This window comes from Apodemus sylvaticus, chromosome 10, assembly GCF_947179515.1.
Source record: "Apodemus sylvaticus chromosome 10, mApoSyl1.1, whole genome shotgun sequence".
NCBI lineage: Eukaryota > Metazoa > Chordata > Mammalia > Rodentia > Muridae > Apodemus > Apodemus sylvaticus.
In genome coordinates this window covers 58,538,570-58,561,584 of record NC_067481.1, presented here as the reverse complement: position 1 = coordinate 58,561,584, position 23,015 = coordinate 58,538,570, and the positions used below count along the sequence as shown (strand labels likewise).

Genomic DNA, 23,015 nt, shown 5'->3' with positions numbered 1-23,015 from the left:
ATGACTTAATAACAATGTAGTACAAATTCTTTTAACAACAACAACAACAACAACAACAACAACAACAATAACATCAACAACTATAAACTCAGATCCACAGAGGAATAATTTCTTTCTAGTTCTGTTATGAAGCTAGCATTTCTCTGATACCAAAAAAAAAAAAAAAAACCACAAAGGAAAACAGGAAAGCCATAGCCAAATAGTTTAAGATGTTTGATGAACAAAAATGGAAAACTCCTCAACAAGATGTCAGCAAGTTTCATTCCATGACACTTTTAGAAGGACCATTCAAATGGGATTTATCCTTGGGATGCAAGGATAGTTCAATAATAAAAATGGATTAAATGACAAAATGTCATTTTCTTAAATGTAGAAAAATATTAGCAATATTTTAATAATATTCAAGTGTTTTATGATAGAAACACTTGATAAAGTAGGTATAGAAGGGATGCACTTCAGTATAACTCAGTTAGAAGAAGGGATAAACTTCACACAAGGCAAATACACAGCCAACATTGTGTGCAATGATGGGAACCTGAAATTCTTTCTTCTGAGATCTAGAAGATGAAAATGATGCCCAACTTTCCCATACTGTTCAACATTGGAGTTCAATTCTTTGTAGCAGAAATAAAGTAACACACACACACACACACACACACACACCTATACACACAAAAGGTATGCAAGTAGGGAAAAGGATAAACTGTTGCTGTTTGCTGACGACACAATACCATATATAGAACTTAGACAATCCACTAACCAACTGTTGAGACTAATACATTGGTCCAGTAAAGTTGTAGGAGACAAAAAATTCAGTGCGCAAAAGCCAACAGTATTTCTCCATGTTGACAATGCTGGCTCCAAAAAGGAAACCAAGAGAATATTCCTGTCTTAATTAAAATTCTATTGCTGTGAAGAGACACTATAACCAAGGCAAGTTATAGAAGAAATCATTTGATTGGAGCTTGCTTAAAGCTTCAGAGGGCTATTCCACTATCAGCATGGTAGGGAGAATGGTAGCATGCATGCATGGTGACAGAGAATTCGCTGAAAGCTACATCCTGGTCTACAAGCAGCAGGTGTGAGTGTGCACACATATGTACACGTACACATATGTACATGTACACATACCTTCACACAAGCATGGACACACACATGCACACCCACAGGCCTGGAATGAGCTTTTGAAACCTCAAAGTCCACTTCTTGTGACACACCTCTTCCAACAAGGCCACACGGTCTCACCCTTCCCAAACAGTTCCACTAACTGGGGACTAAATATTCAAGCATATGAACCTGTAAGAGCCATTCTCAGTCAAACCACCACAAATCCCTTTTATAACAGGCTCAAAAACACTTAGGAATAAATTTAACTAAGAAGATAAGAGAGCAGGACACTGCAAGCTATAAAACAATCATAAGATAAGGGAAAAGATATTATGTGACCATTGCTTAGAAAAACTTACTATTGTTAAAATTTCCATAAGACTCAAAGTGATCTACAGATCACTTTTTAGTGCAATTGCTTTTTTTTTTTTAGAGCAATCCACTTTAAAATTCAAATGCCATTTTTATAGAGAACATCTGAATCTAAAGTACATAACAAAATCATCAAATCCCAAAGAATAAAACTGAAAGCATAATATTGCCTGAGTTCAAAGTATACTAAAAAGTGATACTGGCTTAAACACTAGACAAAGTGGTCAATGGAATCAAACACCCGGAAATGAGCATCTTAGTCTATGGTCAGTTGATTCTTGATAAAGATGTTAAAAATATAGATCTCATTCAATAAATACTGTGAGAAAACTGGGTATTCAAATGCAAAGAATTTAAAAAATACTCATATCACATATAAAAATAAATTCATAATGCAGCACAGATTCAAGTCTTGTATTGTATTATATTGTAAAACCATTAAAGAGTAAACTAGGGAAACCATATGCAACATTGTTTTGGACAATGATCTTTAGATGTGATCCTAAAACACAGGAAAAAAACCAAAATGGATATTGAATATATAAAAATAAATAATAATTCTTCATGAAAAAGGAAAAACTGGTAAAAAATATCTTCAACCCATACACTTGATTTGGAGCTGATATCTAAAATACACAATATTAAACAACTCTAAAGACAGGAAGCAGTTTATTCAAGAAGAGATGTAAATAGATAGATTTAGGTGAAATACCCTGAAGCTTCAAGAAATACCCACAGCTTCAAGAGGCTCAGCATTCCTTAGAGAAACACAAGTTAAAATATCCATCACTCAGGTTTCTTAGAGGGGTGTTTATCACAAGGTTTAGTGATCGGTCCTCTAACAAGGACACAGATAAAGGGGAAACCTTGTATACTATTGATGGGAATGAAGACTAATACAAACATTATGGAAAACAATGCAGAGATATCTCAGAAAAAACCCAACAGAATCACAGAATGATCCAGTAATCAAGGTCTGTGGATATTTATCTGGATGCTCTAAAATCAGCATATCAAAATAACATCTGTACCTCCCTGTTCACTACAATTCACAGAAGCCACAGTATTGAAAAACTCAAGGCTTCAGTAGATAAAGTGGATAAAATGAGAATCTGTCATTTGTGAGAAGACAGATGGAATTGGAAAACACTGTGTAACATGAAGTAAACCAAACAGAGGCAAACATTCCATGGCATTTTTTATGTGCAGAATCTAAAATGGCATATAAACACATAAGCAAAGACTGTAGCAGTGGCTACCAGAAACTGGATGGGTTGGGATAGTAGGTACAGAAGGCGTAATGTCAAAGCTTTAGCTTTGGGAGATCCATCACTGTAGTAGAGCTAAGAGCTAAAGACTATATATGATTGATTATACAGCATTAAGAGTATAAATTTCAAGTCTTATCAGCACAAAGTTGCTAAGTTTTGAGATGACTGATAGGCTAACTAGCTTAATTCAATCATTCCACAGAGACATATACATAAAAACCACCCTTATAATTTGTCAGTGTGTAATCAAGGGGAGAGGAGATCTCAGCTCACTGTGAAGCAGACTGGTGTCTACAGGTGGGCACAGCATCAGAGCATGAGTGTGATCTCATCAAGCAGATACAGGAGAGATTATGAAAGCATTTGGATCCTGGATGTATTTTAAAAATAGCATTGACCAAATGTTCTATTCATTTCTATATCTATTTATATATAATAAAGAGCCCACTAGTCCCTGTCTTCCCCTTTATATGTCATAGGTAAATGAAATGGAAGGAAGAACGGGGCCATCCCACACAGCTAGAAGAAATGACTTATGCTGTTGCAGTAGGCAGTGAGTGAGCACACATTTCAATTTCACCTCTTCTGTGGCAGAGGGGTCCAGTATGATTTTTGTATTTGATTTTATCACTTCTTGAGTTATTGATTTACACTCTGTATTTTCATCTACCAATCTATCAGCTGAATAACCAACCAGTGTTTGCAGATTTTCACTCTGGTTTTGTGAAAGTCGAGGTGCTTATCTTGGCTGTAACAATATTGACAGAAATGAAGTTTTTCTTACTGATGACTATTGATTATCTAGTTTTCATACATTATCTCGTCTAGTCATTATGGCAATGGGGGTGTTTATATCATCATTGCTTCCTCTTAGCAAATGAGGGGGCAGAGACTTAGCAGAGATAGATGACTCCCAAAGTAACACAGTAAATGGTTCTATATTTACTTCAGAACATATTAGGAAATGTAACCCCTGAGTCAAAAGATCTTAAGAAAGATGTTAATTTTCTTAGTAAGAAACAATCAGTGAACAAGTCATGGTATACAAATAAAATATTTCTTTTTTTTTGGGCAATTTATAAATTAGCAACAGAGAGGGAGGAGATGGGGAGAGGAGAGAGGGGAGAGAGGAGAGGGGAGAGGTATTTGGAAGGAAGGCTAGCCTGCCTGACCTTCCTACCTTGTTGAGCGTGTTGAGGGCCGCCTGGGCTGCGGTAAGGGCTGGCTCGGCTTTAGCCAGGTCCTCCTCACAGTCTTTCTGTTTCTGCTGCACCTCCAGCATGATCAGGGCCACCTTCTTCTCCTCCTCATCTGCGATGGCTTTCTCTCTGCTCACTTTGCTTGTCTCCACACCTACCACGTGAATCAGCTTGTCTGTATCTTCATTCTTCTGCCTCAGCTCCACTTCCTGGGTGGCAAGCTTGGCTTTCAGATCATCCACCTGCATCAGAGAATACAGAGATAATGAGGAGCAGATCAGAGTAACGGTGCTCATGGCTCCCTAGACCTAATTCTGTAGAACTGACTTAAGAGCTCACTCAAGAATGCAGAGACAGAAAGCTGTGTTCTCAAGTGGAACTAAACTCCTTGGACTGAGGAAAAAGAAAAGGGATACCCTTAGGTATGGTGGTGGACTATTCTGAAATATGAGTGCCTAGAACCTTCTCCTTGATGCCCAAATCATGTGAGATGCCTTTCACTTAATTATCGCTTATGTTTGTTAAAACTCCACAGGGCGGCATCCATGTTTCCTGTTTATGCTAGTCACAGTAACAAGAAATGAAACCAGCTTAGCCTCTATCAACTGAACAATTGTGAGAGGAGGAAGAGACTTTAAGGGAAGTGGAAAATGAAGAGTAATAATATGAATACAAGAGCAAAAACTTGGGGGTGGAATTAGATTAGCGGGGGTGGGGGTGGGGAGGGAGTAAGGGGTGGTGTCTTGATTTGATTCTCTGTTTCTGTGAGAAAATATTGACTAAAAGCAACTTGGGGAGGAGAGTTTTATCTTACAGATTGCTGTCTTTCAGAAGGAAATCAGGACAGAAGCTTCAGGCAGAAACTGAAGCCGAGACCACAGAGAACATTGCTCACTGGCTTGCTTCTTCACAACTCATGTTCTGTCACATTTCCTATACAACTCAGGAACACCTGCCTAGGGTTAGTGCCACCCACAGTGGGCTGGACCCTCCTTTACCAATCAGCAATTAAGAAAATGCTCCACAGAAGTGTCTGCAATTCCTCAGTTGAGGTTCCCTCTTCCCAGATGACTGTAGTGTGTGTTAAGTTGACAAAAACTACCCAGCACAGTGGCAGTGGGGGAGGGTAATGCATGAGGAAAATGCGTAATGGCACATGTGAGGAGGCCATGAGGAAACTCTGTTTTCCACACAAATACTAAAAATACTATTATTAATAAAAAATCTTTATGTGCTTAACATCATATTTACCTGATCAGTAGCTATTTAATTTAAAATATATATTTTCAAATGTGCTAAAGACTCACAAATGGGAATATCTACTCTGAAGCCTGAGAACCAAAGCGTGTGTGAATGGACGGTGTCTAGGCCTCATATTTAAACAAGTACAAGCCTGACCTATGTCCTCTAGCAAGTCACCAGGGAGTCAATCCCTTGCCTTCAAGAAAAATGAGAAAATAGAGAGGTAACCATGTACCCTTCCTCCACTCCTAGAACAAGTTTAAAGGGAGCCTGCATAAAACCACCTAATGACTACCTCAGGAAGCCATCCTGCTTTAAGTCAGAGATGTTGGCTCTCTGATTGATATCCTGTTGCCACAATCCAGAAAAAAATAGTAACTCATATGTCAATGTAGCAGTTGCCTTCAATGGCTAGGACCTAATTAATAATGGACAACTAACAATGGAATTATTTTTTGTCACTTCCAATGGAGGACCAAAGAAATCCCTAAGCTATTTCATAAAATGCTCACTTTGAGGGGAGCCTGCCTTCATTTTCCCAGGTGGACAGCCTCTGGTCAGAGCCTTCTCTTTCTAAACTACAAGGCCTCCCTACTCCTCCCCCTGGGTCTTGGCTAAAGACATGCACAGCTGTGGTGAACTCCTGTGCTGTTAATAGGCTCTGATTTGGTAGCTTTGGATAGCTTCCACTTGGGTAGGTTTTACTAATTTCCCCAATCCCAAACTACAAATCAGTGACCAGGTAAAAATTAGACAACTAGAGTACCAATGGTCAGAGCCAGCTGGAGTCCCCACAATGCCTCTGATGTCAAATATCATGGGGAGGCATAATGAGGTCTTGTAAGCAGATTGGAGAGGGTCTAGTTTTCTGTGTCTCTTCAGATCAGTAGAGTGATGGTTTGAGACTGTGTTCCCTGGGCCAGCATCAGCACCAGAACTAACATTAGCATCAGCATCATCAGCATCAGCATCAGCATCATCAGCATCAGCATCAGCATCATCAGCATCAGCATCATCAGGACCAAAATCATAGGCAACAACATCAGATTCAGCATCAGCATCACTGTCAGCATCAGCATAAGTACCAGCAGCATCAACATCAACATCAGCATCAGCATTACTATCAACACCAGGACCAGCACCAGCACCAGCACCATAGTTATCATCATCATCATCACACAAGAACAAATTGACTATGCAAAGACCTAGATCCTACTTCAGTCCCACTGATTCAGAAACTCTAAGGTAAGGCCTTGAGGGCCCTGTTGATTTTGCTAACCTAGGTTTGAGACAGGCTGGTCTAACATAATGGCCTTTTCAAGTGCAAAGGGAAGACAGGCCTATTTATTCTGAAAAGCGAAGAAGCCGTTTGTGTTTGCAGTATGACTCATAAACCTTATATTGCAGGCTGACCTCTTGCCTCTCATTTTCTTTTGGTGTATTGCATGCAACAACCACAGATTACTTTGGAGCTCCTGGAACACGTCAAACAGATTCAAGAGCTTTATGATGCAAAATGCATAAATCGAAAAATAAAACTGAGGCTTAGACACCGCTGATAATTCCCCTTTCATGGCAGATCAAAAGAAAGAAAAGGAAAGGGGGGCAAAAAAAGAATGTTCTTTAATTTGGTGTATTCACGGAAGCCAAAGCCTGTTTTAACCTCAAATAGAGGCTGCTCCTTGGAACAAGTCTTATATTCACGAGTTGGAAGGTTAATCTGCTTCCATCTCCCGTTGTTCAGCTGCAGAGTTACTTCTGCAAGGACAAAGATGCAATTGTAAATCAAAATGATTGAGCTGCATAATCAACCCAGCAAACACACCAGTAACTTTTTGTTTCTTTTTAAATCTTGGGAGATTTGAGAAAATTGAAGTGTGTTTTTTTTCTTGTCTTCTTTTTTCTGTGTGGTTGTGTTTTTTGCTGATTGCCAATCTAGCTGTGACCTCAAGCCCAAGGTAAATAATCCTCTTCACCATGAATAGGAGTTTAATAGCTCTTAAGCTGTGATGTGGACTGACAACAGGGTCCTGCCAGTTAGAAAGAGGATACTCCCCAGTAACTACCAACAGCAAGGAGCTTGGGTTCAGTTTAGGATTCTTCTTCAACAGAGCAACAGATCAGAGAAGGCTAGTTTAAAGCTTTTTTGTTCTCTTACTAAAACATCCAAGCCACACTTTGCATTTCTCCTTACTTAATTCCACCAAAACAGAACATTAAAGCAATCTCAGGAACTCAGAAAAGGCTCTTTCCCACAGTAGAGCTGGCTCCATGAATCAGAATCATGCTTTGTTCTCAGGGAAATGCCTGAAGAAAGGGTTAAGGCATGGGGGCTGTGGGCAAATCTTGAGTCTTTTAAGGACCAAGCACATACTGCCAAAGAGAGAGCCTCCCTCCCAGAAGGAATTACAGACAAGGGCATGAATAACTCCCTAAGGTAAAAAGTGTTTTTTGGAGGGATAGCAAAACTTTCCAGGATCAGCTGAAAATGTGCAGACAGGGGTGGCGCACACAGACAGGAACCAGCTCTGGAGTTCTGCTGGACAGAATGGAGGGAGAAAAGCATACGCAGAACAATATACAAGGGCCCAGAACATAGCCAGGAACACAGCATCAAACACAGTATTGATTTATTCATGCAACAGCTATTAAATTAGTGTCATTCTGTCCAGTCATTCTTGAGGCTCTTAGGGTATAGTGTTCAAACAGACAAGAATTCCTGTCCTCAGAGTTTGTAGCCAACTGATAGCAACAGACACAACTGATTATATAATAGGTAAGTATCTTGTAAGATATGTCAGATAAGGGAGCATACTATAGAGAAGCTTTAGTGTGGAATAATGAGGGACAAGAATAGAGAGGAGTGGTGATCTCTTCTGTAGTCATCAGAGTGGGACTTATGGAACCAATGGAAACAGAGTAGGTGATATGGAACCAATACGTGTATCGTGGAGATTCTAGAGAAATGTCCAGGCAGAGGAAACAGTGACTCCAAGTCCCAGTGTATTTGAGAAGAGGATTCAGAGATAGCCTGTCTATAAACAGTTGCTTCAGAGATGGGTTAGTAGGAGATAAGTCATGGAGTTGGAAGGCAGGGCTACAGAAGATCTGTGGAAGCCACTGGGAAGAAGAAAAGGGGACCATAAGATCTTGAAAAGACATGGTTTGAATTGTGTTTGAAATCAATTGCCCTGGCTATTTATTTGGTGGTAGACAGCAGAGGGACAAAACCAGAAGCAGAGGCAAGAGTTCTGAGGGTGTTATGACTTATCCAGGTCAAGATGTCAGGAGTTCAGTATGAGTTGGTAGTAGTGTAGGGAGAGACTGGGGAATGTCAAAATATTGTGAAGCCTGAACTAATGGGGCACTCTGATGGCTTGAGAGGGAATCTGGAAGGAGAAAGGAGTGAGCAGAGTTGAGGACGGCTCCAGGGATTTGGGCTGAGATGGATGATGTGGAATAATTGGAGTGGGGGATAATATGTAGTAGGGGAGAGACTAAGAATTCACTCTATCAAAAACAATTAGGCAAGAAGAATTTTGTTAAAAAGATAATGAATTGGTGAAATAGCCCAGTGGACAGATTTTGAGATAGATAGGAAACACACAGAACTTGTGGATTCTTGGATATGGGAAGTTTTCAGTGTGAGTAATATCTGTAGCTAGAAGTGGTAATCACAGAGAGAAAACACAGAAGTAACCAGGTGTGCTAATAAGGAGGACACAAAAAGGAAAATGCCATTAGGGCAATAAAAGTGCCACTGTGTCACTAAAATTCCTATTGGAAGCATATGAAGCAGAAGCAATATTACATTCCATAAAGTGAGTATTGTTGAAATTAACCTGGAAGCCTCTCCTGAAATGCAGAGAAAATGGCCAGCAGGATGACAGCCACAGTGAGAACAGCATCAGTTTGGGCACAGGAGCCAGTGCCATTCATGGCTCCTAGAGGCCAGCCCAGGCCACAGGAAGAGAACATGGAACAGCTATTGAATTAGTGTAGAAGAAGAATACAAGAGGAATTTTCTTTTCATATTGTAAGAGCTCGCTTCATCCCCTGAGTGAACTTAAGTCCTTTAGATACACTGTATTCTGAATCAAGAAACTAACAATTGGGGGAAGAGATAAAATCCAGAAAAGCATAATCCTGGAGGCAAAATTTGTAGAGAATAGGGACAGCTCTCTTCTGTTAACATGGGTTATACAAGATAACCCATGTATCTACAGGAACACATGATGTTCTTCAAGAGACCCATGCACCAATAGGTACATGTGTATTTATCAATAGGCCAGCTATCTAGAGAAACATGGGATGTTTATCAAGAGACCAGCTATCTATTGGAATGTGTGACATTCATTAGTGTGAGCACAATGGCCCCTGAATTGTGCAAATTCATGAAACTCTTTCACCCCTGTTAGCAGCTGACTTGGTTACTGATAAACAGAAGATAGAAATGGGTCCCTGAGGGAAAGGTGTTATTTGACAAACATGGGTGGAGGCAAAGTAGGTACTGAAGCTCTTTCAGTCCTTAAGGGAAGAATAGAAGGTTGGAAAAAATAATCCTGTTACATTTGAAAGAGAAAATAGAAAAAAAGGAAAAAAAAAAACCAAAAAATAACCAAAAATAAAAAAAATTTTAAAAAAAGAAAGAGAAAATAGAAAAATACAGAAAGGACAGAATGAAAACAGTCTTATCATAACCAACTACTTATAAGTAGTATAATAATGAATGAAATAAGATTCATTTAAATAAGAACTTTTAAGGATGATTTAAGAAATAATGGAGTACAACGGCACACACACACACACACACACACACACACACACACACACACCACACACACATCACACTGTTATTACCCTGAACCATACACTTCTTTCCATCACCCTTTTACTTTGGTTCTGACTATGGAAGATGGATGGTTCGGGTGTGTTCCCCAAATGTTCATGTGCTGGAATTGCAGTCTTCAGTGTGTGGAAGGCAACTAGATCCTCAGATGTCCATCCTTACAAATGGATTAATGCTGATTTCGTCTCATGGGACAGGAAAGCAAGCCTGGAATTTCCCAATTCCCTCCTCAGTGTACATTGCACATATCTGTGTGTGGTCTTACCACTACCATACAGCTTCACTAGAGCTCAGCATAGATAGATAGTGCTGTGCTTTTGTACCTCCAGAATGGTGAATAAAAACATCTTTCCATTCATTATCATGTATTCCACCTCAGATATTTTGTTATAGCAACTCAAATAGTACAACAGAAAGGCAGTAAGTGAAAAGGAAAGAAAAATGGAGGAGAAAGAAAAGAAGGCCTTGAGGAAGGGGAGAAAGTCCCTTAGAGGATTCCAGCTTCAAGTTGACAGACAGCACAGCAGCTGAAGATGTGTGCATCTCGTCTTGACTTCTGATTGTATTTCTGATGCTGTGGTGGCTCTAGGTGTCCACAGAAGGTTTTCAGACCTTAACTTTCAGTGCAATGGGATGCTCTTCACTGGCCAGAAGAGAGAGAGACACTGCTCACCTGGGCTGAGGTGCTGTGCAGCTTTAAGAGCCCACTCTCCAGCCTCTCCACCTTGGCCTGGAGCTCTTTTCTATTCCTCTCCAGCAAGCTCTGGTATAGTCTGATGAACTCCAGAAAGGACTTGGGAGTTGTGTAGTTGTAGCGCTGCTCATTGGTCAGGTACGACTGGGATGTCTTGTTGACACTTATGTGGACAAAGGCCATGAACTTGCTAATCGACTGCTTCACTGCAGGCTAACACCGGAAGTAATGAGATTGAACATGATCATCTAACCCTTGACCATATAGAAAGTTATGCTCAATGGTTCTATCCAACCTCCAACTTTACCCTTCACCCCTGGATTGCCTGAGGTGAGGTGACCCCTCAGGGAAGCCCTATTTCCTCTTACCTCAATGTTCTTTGTGTTCTCCAAGAAACGGAGGCTCACTGACTCCAGTGCCTCCTGAGGCCACTCATGGAACCAGTTGATAGCAGTACAGTTCACAATGGCTGGGAACTTCCTGCTTCGAATTCTCAGCTTGTTCCCCACCGGGGAGAAACAAAGAGTCACCTGAGACATTAGAAGTGGAGGGAGGACCAAAAAGTTGACATCAGAAGGGGAGGGACATACTGAACATGGTTAGACTCTTTCCATGCCAACCCATATTTTTAGCTAAGGGTTCAATAAGTCCTATTCATAAAGTAGAGGAAAACTGTATTCTGGCAGTGCTGCTCAGCCAAAATATCATTGTGTCCTCACCACCTCCTCCTGATACAGTCCATAGGGACAGTGTCACATCCTGTAGCCACCTCTGGGGGTGCCCATGCCCAGCAGTCAGCCTTTCTGTACCTTAAGTTGTCGCCGGACTCTCTCTATGAAGAACTTCCAGCAATTCTCTCTGCTGTCAACGAGTCCCTGGCCTTTGACCTCATTCCTCACATTGTTTATGATGTTTTCCTCCTCCTCATCGGAGTAGAGATCTGGGATCTCCCCTGAGAATAAATGGGGCACAGACAGGTGGCTTTGACGTCATGCTAATTGGTGTAATCACACAAAAGAAGTTATTTGGCATTAAGATATAGGTTGATTGGTTTCCCACCATGTTCAACCTCATGTACTGGTAAAATTGGACAGGTACCATATTTTAGTAAAAGAGGGAACAAATGCATTGATGAGAGGAAGGGGTACAGGTATCTTTTTGTTATCTTGTGATAACACCTCAACTAGTCATTTTTTCTTTTCTTCAAGGCATTTATTTACCAGCTACTATATTATTGACCTTTATGGAAACTGTGCCATTAAGGAGTTTATTATTTAAAAGAAAATATAAACCCTACTTATTCGTAAGACTTACAGTAAAAAAGGGCCAAAAGTAACATAAAACTATGTGTATATGGTTAAGGAGATTAAGGAATAGTTATTTCCTATAGCACACAGGAAGCCTAGATATGAACCTGGAATTTAATGTGAAAACACAGTGTTTTAAGTCAAGGGGGTAGGGAGGTCAGGGGGTGAGTTACCTAAGAATTCAGGAGACTGTATTTGAAGAACTAAGACCCACAAAACCAGTATTGTCTTCTCATCTTAATTTGTATCTTATGGTGGATTTAAAATAGAGCAATTGTTTAATTATTAAAAACTGATAAAGGTAACAGAAAATGGTGAGGGAAAAAATTCTTAAGAACTTTGAGTGAAAAAGAATTTTCTGAATACAACTCAATCAACTTAAAAAATTAATTTGATGCCCCCAAATGGAGACATTTGGCATCTTAAAAAATGATAAAACACTAGCAGGACTCAGGAACTACAAAGGATAGACAGCAACTCAGATTATTTACTTACTACATAAAGGCATTCTTCACAAATGGGGAGGAGAAGGGATTCCACCATAAAGGAAATAAAATATCTCTTAGGCATATGGATAGGTTCCTATCTTTATTGTAACAACAAAAATGTTGACTAAAACTGATCTGTAATATAACTGATATATAATATACCAGCAATTATAAAAACACTCTACACGTACTCATGGTAACAGTATGCCAGATTGCTGATTTGTAACCACATTAGCAAGAACTTGAAATGAGATCAGTGTGTTTGAGCAGTATGTGAGAACATGCTTTATATTGAAGCCCAGAAATGAATAAAATTTAAAAATTTAACAAATACATAAATCATTATAGATGATAGGGATCATCATGGAAATGCCAAGATGTTGCATATCAGAAAATTTGATGAAAAGTTTGTTACATTAAAAGATTTAAGAAGCAAATCAGGGGCCGGTGAGATGGCTCAGCAGGTAAAGGCCCTTGGTGCCCAGCCTGATGATCAGCGTTTGATACCTGGAACCCATGTGGTCTTTGGGAGAGAGTTCACTCCTTCATGTTAGCCTCTAACCTCATATGCACTGTGGCACATGTTCTTTTTATGCCTCACAATAAATAAGTAAATGTAATAAAATATTTTTAGAAGGATTAAAACAACAAAACCACTCTTACCTTCTTCCTCCCACTCTGTTCCTTTTGCCCCTTCCCCCTCCCCGTATTCCCTTTCCCCCTCTCTCTCCACTTGCTCATGGCCTGCCTCTACTCCTCTCCTTCTCTATTCTCTCTTTCTCTGCCTCTACTACACTTTTAACTCCCCTCCTCATGCCCTTAATAAACTCTATTCTATACTAAAACAAATGAAAAAACCCAACAAAAACATTAAAATATTGGCAGAGTTTCTAAAGTATTGTTTGCAGATAGGAAGAAGTAAGATTTCTCTTAATCCAGTGACAGATATCAATCCTGAACATACTATCAATAAAACACTGAATGTTTACTTTAAAATAAGAACAAGACACACATAGCTCCTCTCATGTTTCCTTTCAGCATCATACATGTTGTTTCAGACTGTGTGAAAATGAAAAGAAATGAAACCAGATTCATGTATAAAGATAATTAAAGCGATATAAATGTTACCATTTGAAATCCAGTTTTACATGGAGAAAAATCCAAGAAAATGTTTACACCAATAATTAGAACTCACAAGGATGTTTACTGCCAGCCTTTCTGTGTACAAAGGCAACACAGTGAAATAAAGTGTGGTTTTGTTTTGTTATCCAGCATGCCAGAGAAAAGGTAATTTAAAAGTTATCATTTGGAATAACACAACTACAGGCAGCTAAGTAGTGAATATGTAAAACATACAAGGTCTGGAGCCTAAGGCAAGGTGGTATTGAGGTCAAGAAAGGAAATCCTAGTAGGAAAAGAAAGGCGTGTGCCCATGGACATGATACAGTGAGTCCCACAACTGTCACAGAGACAAAAAGCCAACACAAAGGTCGATCCTAGCAGAGATATCCCAGGAAAGACCCGGAAGAGAAGAGCCAGAAGGTGGTCACCCTGTCAGAAGTCAAGTTACCCTGTAAAGCCAAGATTGCAAAAGCAATGTGAAATAGGTCCTGGGGTAAATGAACATAATAAAAGTGATGTATTTATGAGGCATCACAGATAAAAGAAATGACAACAGAATCTAATATTGAAGATTGACAGGCATTGAGGGAGACTTATAAGTAAAGATGCTAGGATAATTCAATACCACAAAGCACTTAGATTACAATGTGAAATTAAGTTCCAAGTAGATTAAAAACATAAATACAAAAATGCAAGGAACAATTTAGACATGGATATAGGCATCGGGGTAGGACAGAACCTCTGAAACAGAGAATGAGAAACCAAAGACATTAAAAATACGGTTTAACTTTATGATGTTACAATCAAATTGGTGTGATGAATATAGACTTTAAAATAGCATTTATCACCTATGCAATAAGAGTTGTGTCCAAAATATAGATAGAAAGAACATCATCTACAAGCCCATAAGAAACATCAGTCTAAGGATCAATAGGAAACTATTTAAGCACATGACACATACTGGAGGGGTGGAGCTGTCCAACAAAGAGTTAGCGCATGCTGTGGTCAGAGGGTAACTTAAAGGAATGAACTCCCTCTCACTGTGTGGGTTTCACATAGTGAAACTGGTCATCAGGTTTGTCTGCAAGGGCTTTTACTCTATTTAATCTCTTAAACAAATACTTTGAGTTGTGTATAGTTCAAAGTCTCTTGCACAATGGGAAAGAAAAATGAGATTTCATTTGTTCATTGACAACTTAGTGTCAGATAAATGGAGAGTTGTTAAAGGTGGGAGGAAAAGATATGGGGAACACCACAGAACTCCCCCACAGCAAGGCTGTCAATTAGCATAACTACTTGTAACATAACTTATTTGGTACAGTTGAAATGCATATAATCAGACAACGAAATCAGCCAGCACCTACTTAAAGAAAAACTCGTACACACAGGGGAAAGTTTTAGTCTTTCAACATCAATTCCAATTCCAAGAGTTTTTCTTCCCCTGTTTTTGAATGTTCAAAATATTTTGTAAAGATACTGTAAATATTGTGAATTTTATTCTTTGGATAATTGAGTCTGGGAGAAGGATCTAAGACTTGTTTGAATTTCACATCAGAGGGAAAAAAAACTGTACATTTAGACAAGAACTGACAGGTTTAGACGTGTTTGAAAGCCAGGAAGCGAGGGAGACAGAAATAAAAAAAAAAGAGGTAGGACAGAGAAAAATTCTGACATGGGTTGGATCCGGCTCAGGAGGAAGGGCTGACCTTGGAGGGGTGGAAGTGAAATGATGGAGGCCAAAGGCACACTGCAGAGAAACCCAGGTGCCGTGAGGCCCTGGGAGACGTGAGAGACTCTCTTGTGGGGCCCAGGGAGATGTGAGGCTCTTGTTCAACATCTCAGGGAACTGAGTGTGAGAGATGAAAGGGTGAGGGAAGCAGTGGACTAGCCAACGAGTTAAAGACCATCGTCATGCGAGGGATTAGGGAATATCATGGATGCCAGGGATGCCCTCGCACATTTCTGGAAAAACCATAAGGTCAGCATATTGCAATCCGGACCCAGAACCATCCACAAGATCCCAATAGGTCCTTTACTCTTCTGAGCTTTTGTTTCTTCTCCCAAAGCAGCATGCTAATGCTGGTGCTGCAGAAATGGGACAAGTTCTCAGGGTCACCCTGCCCATTCTCCTGAGGACTGGAGGTCTCCAAAGTGGGTAGTTTAGCCAACGGTCTCCAATACTAGCTGCCTGGAATTATAATCTTGTCACTCATCTGAGCTAGTACATGTCCTTGATCTACTACCTCACCTGGAGGAAGCCTGGCTAAAGTGGCTAGCCCAGGTAGGAGTTTTATGCCAAATGGCCTAAATTATTTAAAAGATAATGGGACTGAAAAGATGGCTCACCAGTTAAGAGCACTGGCTGCTTTTTCAGAGAGGATCAGGGTTTGGCCTGAAGCAGCCACAGGTGATAAGGTAGCTCATATCACCTAACTCCAGTTTCAAGGCATCTGGCAATGTTTTTTGGTCTCCATGGGCACCAGACACACATGTGGTGCACAGTCATATGTGCAGGCAAAACACACAAAAAATAAAAAGGACACAAAAGTAAAAATGAGTATACAAAAGTAGTTATTCCTAATAACACCTTGTGCTATCATTTGCCAAAATTACAGACTTCCAAATGAAGTAATATATTTTAGCTCTTTTGATTAAAAAAAAAAAGACGAGAGAAAAATGCTAGGAAAACAAAAGGGTATTTAGTGTGCTGGTGGTGGTGGGGCTCACGGTGCAGCTTGAGTTGTTTTGTTGGACAGATGGAGTTGGCTTGTGCCACATGCATGGTTTCAGCAGTGGGCTGGGTTAGCAGCTCTGTGGCCTCTGCTCTCCCCTGCACTTTGGCTCTCCAAGTAGGGTATGAATTCCCCTGATCTAAGACATTCTTAACTGACTGGTTTGCATCCTTTTCACCTTTCCTTTATTTGAAAGATGCACAGTTGATGTACTTTTGATGTTTCACTAAAAAATGCTGCATATTGAGAATAAGAACTATGGGCTGCAGGCTAAATTTGTTTGCTGCCTCTTTGTGGCGTGTCCTACAAGCTGAGAACTGAATAGTTTTAGACAATCCTTTATGTTTGAAATAAAGCAATATTTAGTGGCACGCAAAACTTACATGAAGTTAAAAATTCTATTGTTCATGGATCATTTTATTAGGTTCAACCACGCTCTTATGGTTACCTATTGTTAATGCTTATTTTTATACTTCAGTGACAGACTTGAGTGATTATTACAGGGGCCAGGTGACCCAAACAGCCTGAAGTACTTCCTTTCTGACCTTGTAGAGGATGTCTGCTGCTGTGGACCTATGCAGCATCCGCATGACAAGATGCCCAGAGCTCTGGGGGTCGGGGGCCGGCATTTAGAAACTCATCCAGGCTCATAAGCTTGCCATAGTTTCCTCAATATCCTGAGAACCTATAAGATCACTGGATGGAATACCTAGTGACATCTGAACTGTGAGCAAAGCTCACATTTCCAGATGCATCCCTCTATTTCTCCTGACAACATTCATGCCATTCATTCTGTGATGTATATGAATATATGATTTGAAGAAAGCTGCCTTAGGGGATCTGGTGATCTGTATAAAGTCAAAAACTCTTTAAACATCTCAAGACTGTCCTTGTAGGACCTAAAGTCTGACATCCCATCTCTACCCTCAGGCACTTACAGGCTAAATGCTATAGTATCTTGCAAACCAGATTAGCAATATGATTGGTGTGTTTTGGTGGGACTCTTATAACTTGGTATGGTTCAGACAGTTGGAGCTTGGGATGAAAGGGAAGTGCTTGATTCAGTATTATATTTGCTTGTCAGCTTTGACCCCACGTAGATCCTATGGTTAAATAACAACAAAACAAAAACAAACAAACAAATGAACAAAAACAAAACTACTCCTTTGTCCCCAGAAGAAAAATTGGGGGGTTGTGATGGCTATTTCAGTACACATGTTTCTCATTATCTATGGTATGAAACTTACCAAAACATACTATCCTGTAGTAATACCTAATATCTCACATGACACCATTCTTATGTGACACCATTCCATAGAGTATTATATACTTTGGTTTAAAAACAACTCCCAGAAATCCTTGATTAGGATCCAAATGGCATTCAGGACTAAGAAGAAGATTGAAATAAAAGTTTGTAGTGGCTCTAGTTTTGTTAGCTTTCTTTCATAAACTGGATAGTAGGTATTTAATCATTATGTTTTGGTGTCCCTTGGTTATTTGGCACTATAAAATTATCAGACAACGGACAGTATAGTTTTAGTGTCCTTAAAATTACAACCTTGTGTTAATACAGCAGGAATGAGTGTAGCTACTGATCTTTCAAGTGGATGAGGCCACTCCTAGTCCTGAGTGTGGAACAGCGGGGGCATATCACCAATAAGACCCTTGAGTCTCCAGATATGGGAGAAGAGGATATGGTACAGAAGGAACCGTGGAGGCTAAGATGTCTGGAGAGAGGCTGGTATGTGACATCAAGGAATTAGGGATGCTAACTCATAATTCAGCAGTGAGGGTGGCAATGGGAGAAGGGGCAGCAGAAAGACTCTTTTCCTGTGCTAAGGGGCTTTGGGTTGCACTGTATTCAGTCACGAATTCATACAGGATCATGGTTTAGACGGGCCCTGCCTCAACTATAATACCAAGGGGCTTCCTGGGATAGAAGGACATAGTTAAGTGTCATAATTTGTCATAGCAAACATTGACAAATTGGGTTAACAACTGGAAGGAAATCAGACACAGAGACTAGAACACAGGAGGAAAACAAGAGGCTGATCATTTAGGCTTTTCTTCTTTTGTTCTTTTTTTTGGGGGGGGGAGGGTATATTGTCATGATGGCTTGATTTTGACAGTGATGTTGTAATACTAACAAATGAAAGTGTGCAGGAGGAAACACTGTAGCTTATGGCACAAGGTCACTGGCTCTATGAGGCAGACTTTTAGGGAGGGTGGTATCAGTAGCACATACCCGTACTTTTATAGCCATCCTGACTTGTAGATGGCTACCACATACTGTGTCATTGGTTGGAGTGCCCAAGGCATCAGGCCCACGACGGGCATTCACAACCCAGCCTTCCACTGTGGCAGAGTTCTCCCTATTTTCTAGAACCCAACTTTTCTGACTTTAGACCTCAAGGTATAGTTTCCTCCTTCCACTGTGAGTTCCAACAACCAAGTGATCAGACAACCTCAGGATTGGTGAGGATTGCTGAGAGATGTTTTAGAACCCCCCAGAGACTTGCTTGGACTTGCATCCAGTGGCTTTCCAGTCTGAAATTATTTATTTGAAAGTAGAAGATATGCTCTAATCTTCTCTACTAAGATTGCTAATTTAAAAGGGAAAGCATTATAAGAAGAAAACAAAGTCAACTTGGTGCTCCACTTAAACACGCATTTACAAATCACGATTTTAGGAAAACCCACACCTACAAGGGAAAACCATACCAGCAATCTTGCATTTTATTGGGTGAGACTTCAGAAATTGGTCTGCATGTCAGCAGAGTTGTCTTTTAAATGAAATAAATTAAAGATCCTTCACCGAAGAATGAAATTTCGATAGGCTAAAATCAAACAGTGTTAGAGAAGATGACTTGATGGAGTGGTGACAGGTAAAATCCAGGGTGAGGCAGGCACCATGCCTGACATTTTCAAAGCTGTAAATTTTGGAAGCTCTGTTTTACTCTTTTAGTTGTTTCACAAATTAGGCTTTAAGATAGCGTTATTGGTTAGAGGCCAGCCTGGTCTACAGAGAGTTTCATGACAGCCAGGGCTATACATAGAAACCCCTCCTAGAAAAAACAAACAAGCAAACAAACAAATAACAACAACAAAACAAACATTTAAAAAATAACCTCCCATTATTGTGGGAGGAGAATTGGATCCCTGTCTCATTTAATGCAATCACAATACTAGGATAAAATGTTAAAGATCATATTTGAGAATGGAAACATTTGTTACTAGGGGAGAAAAAGCATGAGATCTGGCAGGAAAATTTTCAGGCACATGCCTGTAATCCCAGCACTTAGGAGGCAGAGGCAGGTAGATTTCTGAGTTTGAGGTCAGCCTGGTCTACAGAGTTAGTTCCAGGACAGCCAGAGCTATAGAGAGATTCCTTATCTCGGAAAAACAAAACAAAACGAAAACAACCAAAAAACCAAAAAACCAAAACCAAAACCAAACCAAAACCAAAACAAGACCCCAAAATTAGTTTAAACAGGGTTGTTCTAGGAGTCAGCACAGTGAGGAATCCAGGGCAGAGATCTTCCCTAGGAACATGCCATTACAGAACCTGTTAGTGCATTTCTGGGCCAGGAGCCATGGGTTCTTCATGGAATGACTGTCAAATTCCATGAGAGGGGGGCAATGCTATATGCCATGGAGGAGACAATGACCCTGAAACAGTGACATCATCTTGAAATGTGTTGATGTTTTTTAACTATGACCTGACTTTCCTGATGTCAGACCACTGCTCTACCTTTAAATGACTCTGACTTGTTAGAGGTATTCCAGGGTAAAGACTTTTCTTACCAGATGCCAGGAGGTCATTGATGAGCACCAGGAACCTCTCATCAGCCACATGGGCATCGGTCATAAGGAACACGGTACTGAGATTTTTCACCCCAGCTTTCAGACAGAGGCTGGCCAGGTCCACCTGCAAGAGCATCAATGTCACAGATTCCTCAGGAGAGATAGACAACTCATTTCTCAGGAAAGGAACTGTTTTCCTTATCTACTTCAGTTGGAAATAAAGCAAGATGACAGAGTGAGGCCAGAAGGAGCACTACTTTTAAGCAAGAGGCAGGGAAATATGCCATGTTTCTAGGTATCAGTTCAATGGAGGTGAGCAGTTAAGATCACATACTGGGGTTCTTAATTCCTACAACTACAGCTTCCCATACACTGCTGCTGAGTTCCTATGGAAAATTAACCAAGATGGTCCTTCCCAATGGTCAGGTGCGGTCCTTGATCATCTGTTTTACTAATGTCATCAAGTGAGGGAATGACTCTTCCAGAAAAGCTATCAGGAAAGTCCCATGCAGGGGCTACCTGTACAGGAATGAATGAATCCCATACCAGCAATGTCTTATACTCTTATGACTGACTCCAGAGAAAGACTCAATTGAAAAAATGTGCAGGAGGACATATACGTAGGTGTAAACACAATTCCATGCAGAGGAAACCTAGTCAAATTTGAAGATAGATGAAATCTGAGGACTGGTGACTTGATCTACCCTGAGTTACAAGTACATCTTCTCTCCCTCTGTCTTCAACTAGCACCTAACCAGTATGAGCTCCCCTTCTCTTTCTCATGGGCATTCTGAGGAAATAGCATCTACTCTCTAAACTTAGCAAATTGTCAGACACTTATACAGTCTTCTTCCCTTGATCAGATCCTATCCAACATAGATTCTCAAAATAACTGCTCAGTCCACAATGAAAACAGACTCTAAGAACCAGTAAGACTGTAAGCTGCAGCAATCCTGGAAAGGGTTTCAGCAAATCAGCCCTTCACTGTGTTAATGTTCTTTAACTATGACATGAATTTGGCCAGTGTATTCAGTCTTGGCTCCTTGAATATAACTCTTATAAAGATGTACATTGTATCCTGCTATGCTCCTTTCTCTCTAGTTTCCTTCATAATTTATTTCCAAATAGTCCTAAATATTCTTTTATTGTAGAATTACTATAGTTTTCAAATAACAGTCAAAGGAAGCCAACTTCTTTTTGGATTAATGGTCCTTATCTCTCACTTTTGCAGACTGATCTAAGATGACATTTCTTAATTTTCATTAGGATCACCCAGAGGATGCTTTGAACAGTCCCAATGCCCAGGTGGTTCCCCCATGTGAGCTAAATCTGGACAACTTGGGAAGGGAGGCAGATATCAGCATTATTGGAATATTCCTAGAAATTCTGATCTATAGCCAAAATTTAACATTACACCATTTTGTAAATGCCTATTTACCATCCACTAGCTTATCTTTGGAAACATGAAGAAAGACCACGAGCCTGATTTATGACCTTGGGTGCAGCCAGTGTTAACAAAGGGCTGTGGCTTCAAAGCAGACGAGGGCATCTACTGCTCTTACCACTGCCTGAGAGATGATGAGTGCAGGTGGGTATGATCTGGCTCAGGGCTGGCTGGAGTTCTCTTAAGAACACTAAAAGCAGTTCCCGATGGGATTTATACCATGCCTTTCTATAGTAATATGGCTCTGACTGTGTATTCAAGAGACTGCTGGATAAGTGACCTTTGAAAGTTGTGTATCCTACATTTCTTCACTGTCCAGAGCATAGACTACAGCTTCTATGTGCCTGAATCCTGGAAGGAAGGTCCCAGAGGCAATGGCTATTCCTGCCTATTACAATATGAATTTCTTATAAAACTTGGACAAACTCTCAGAATCCTTCCAAAGTCTATAAGAGAAGCTAACAAACTGTGTGCTAAATTTGAAGCAGATTGGACAAGAGCCAAGCCACACTGATGTAAAAGATGAGGCTCACAGATGTTGACCTTTGAAAAGACCCTGTCCTTCTGCTGAATCTAGCAAGAAAAGACTCTCATATACTACCAGCATAGGAACTAAAGAGAACATGCACAATTAATGGAAGTTTCTGGGTAGGAAATGTGGAGAACCAAGGAAAATGACAAGATTGTAGGTGGCTGGTGACTGTAGGTGGAAAAAAGCAGGGCGTTGGTGGTTTGAACAGAAATTACTCCCATATACACATGTGCTTGAATGTTTGGTCATGGGAGTGGCACTATTAGTAGGTATGGCCTTGTTGGAGTAGGTATAGTCTTGTTGGAAGAAGTGTGTCACTGGGGTTGGGCTCAAATGCTCAAGGCAGGCCTAGTGTAATTGTCCCTTCATGCTGCCTGCTGATCCAGATATAAAACTCTAATCTTAGCTAGCTCTCCAGCACCATGTTTGCCTGTATGCCTTCATGATTCCCACCATGATGATAATGAACTAAACTTCTGAACTGTAAGCCAGCCACAGTGAAATGTTTTACTTCAGAAGAGCTGCCTTTGTTATGATGTCTCTTCACAGCAATAGAAACCCTAAGACAGAAGTTGGTACCAAGAGTATGGTATTGCTGTGACAGGCCTGACCATACTTTTGTTTGGAGAAATGTGGACTTTGAAACATAGGGTTAGGAAACCGGTGGAATGCTATAACCACACTTAATGGGCAATTCTGGGAGGAACATGGAAGACAGTGGTGTTGAAGGTAATTTGAACTGTGGAGGTCTAGTGCAAGAGGTTTCAGATGAAGATAATATTAGTATGTGGCCTAGATATTATGATATTTTGATGAAGAATGTGGCTGCTTTTGTCCTTGTCTGAAGAATTT

The 23,015-nt window shown here is 40.3% G+C and overlaps 1 protein-coding gene across 1 annotated transcript in view; it reads right to left on the bottom strand.

The window, feature by feature from the left end:
* Positions 1–23,015, bottom strand: part of Dnah9 (dynein axonemal heavy chain 9) — a 347,292-nt gene that overhangs the window by 111,690 nt on the left and 212,587 nt on the right. Inside the window, exons 45-49 of the mRNA XM_052195119.1 lie at positions 20,188–20,311; positions 11,544–11,686; positions 11,103–11,264; positions 10,714–10,947; positions 3,931–4,191 (exon numbers count right to left, since the gene is read on the bottom strand). Of these exons, the coding sequence (XP_052051079.1) occupies positions 3,931–4,191; positions 10,714–10,947; positions 11,103–11,264; positions 11,544–11,686; positions 20,188–20,311 (924 nt within the window). The remainder of the gene's footprint in view (positions 1–3,930; positions 4,192–10,713; positions 10,948–11,102; positions 11,265–11,543; positions 11,687–20,187; positions 20,312–23,015) is intronic.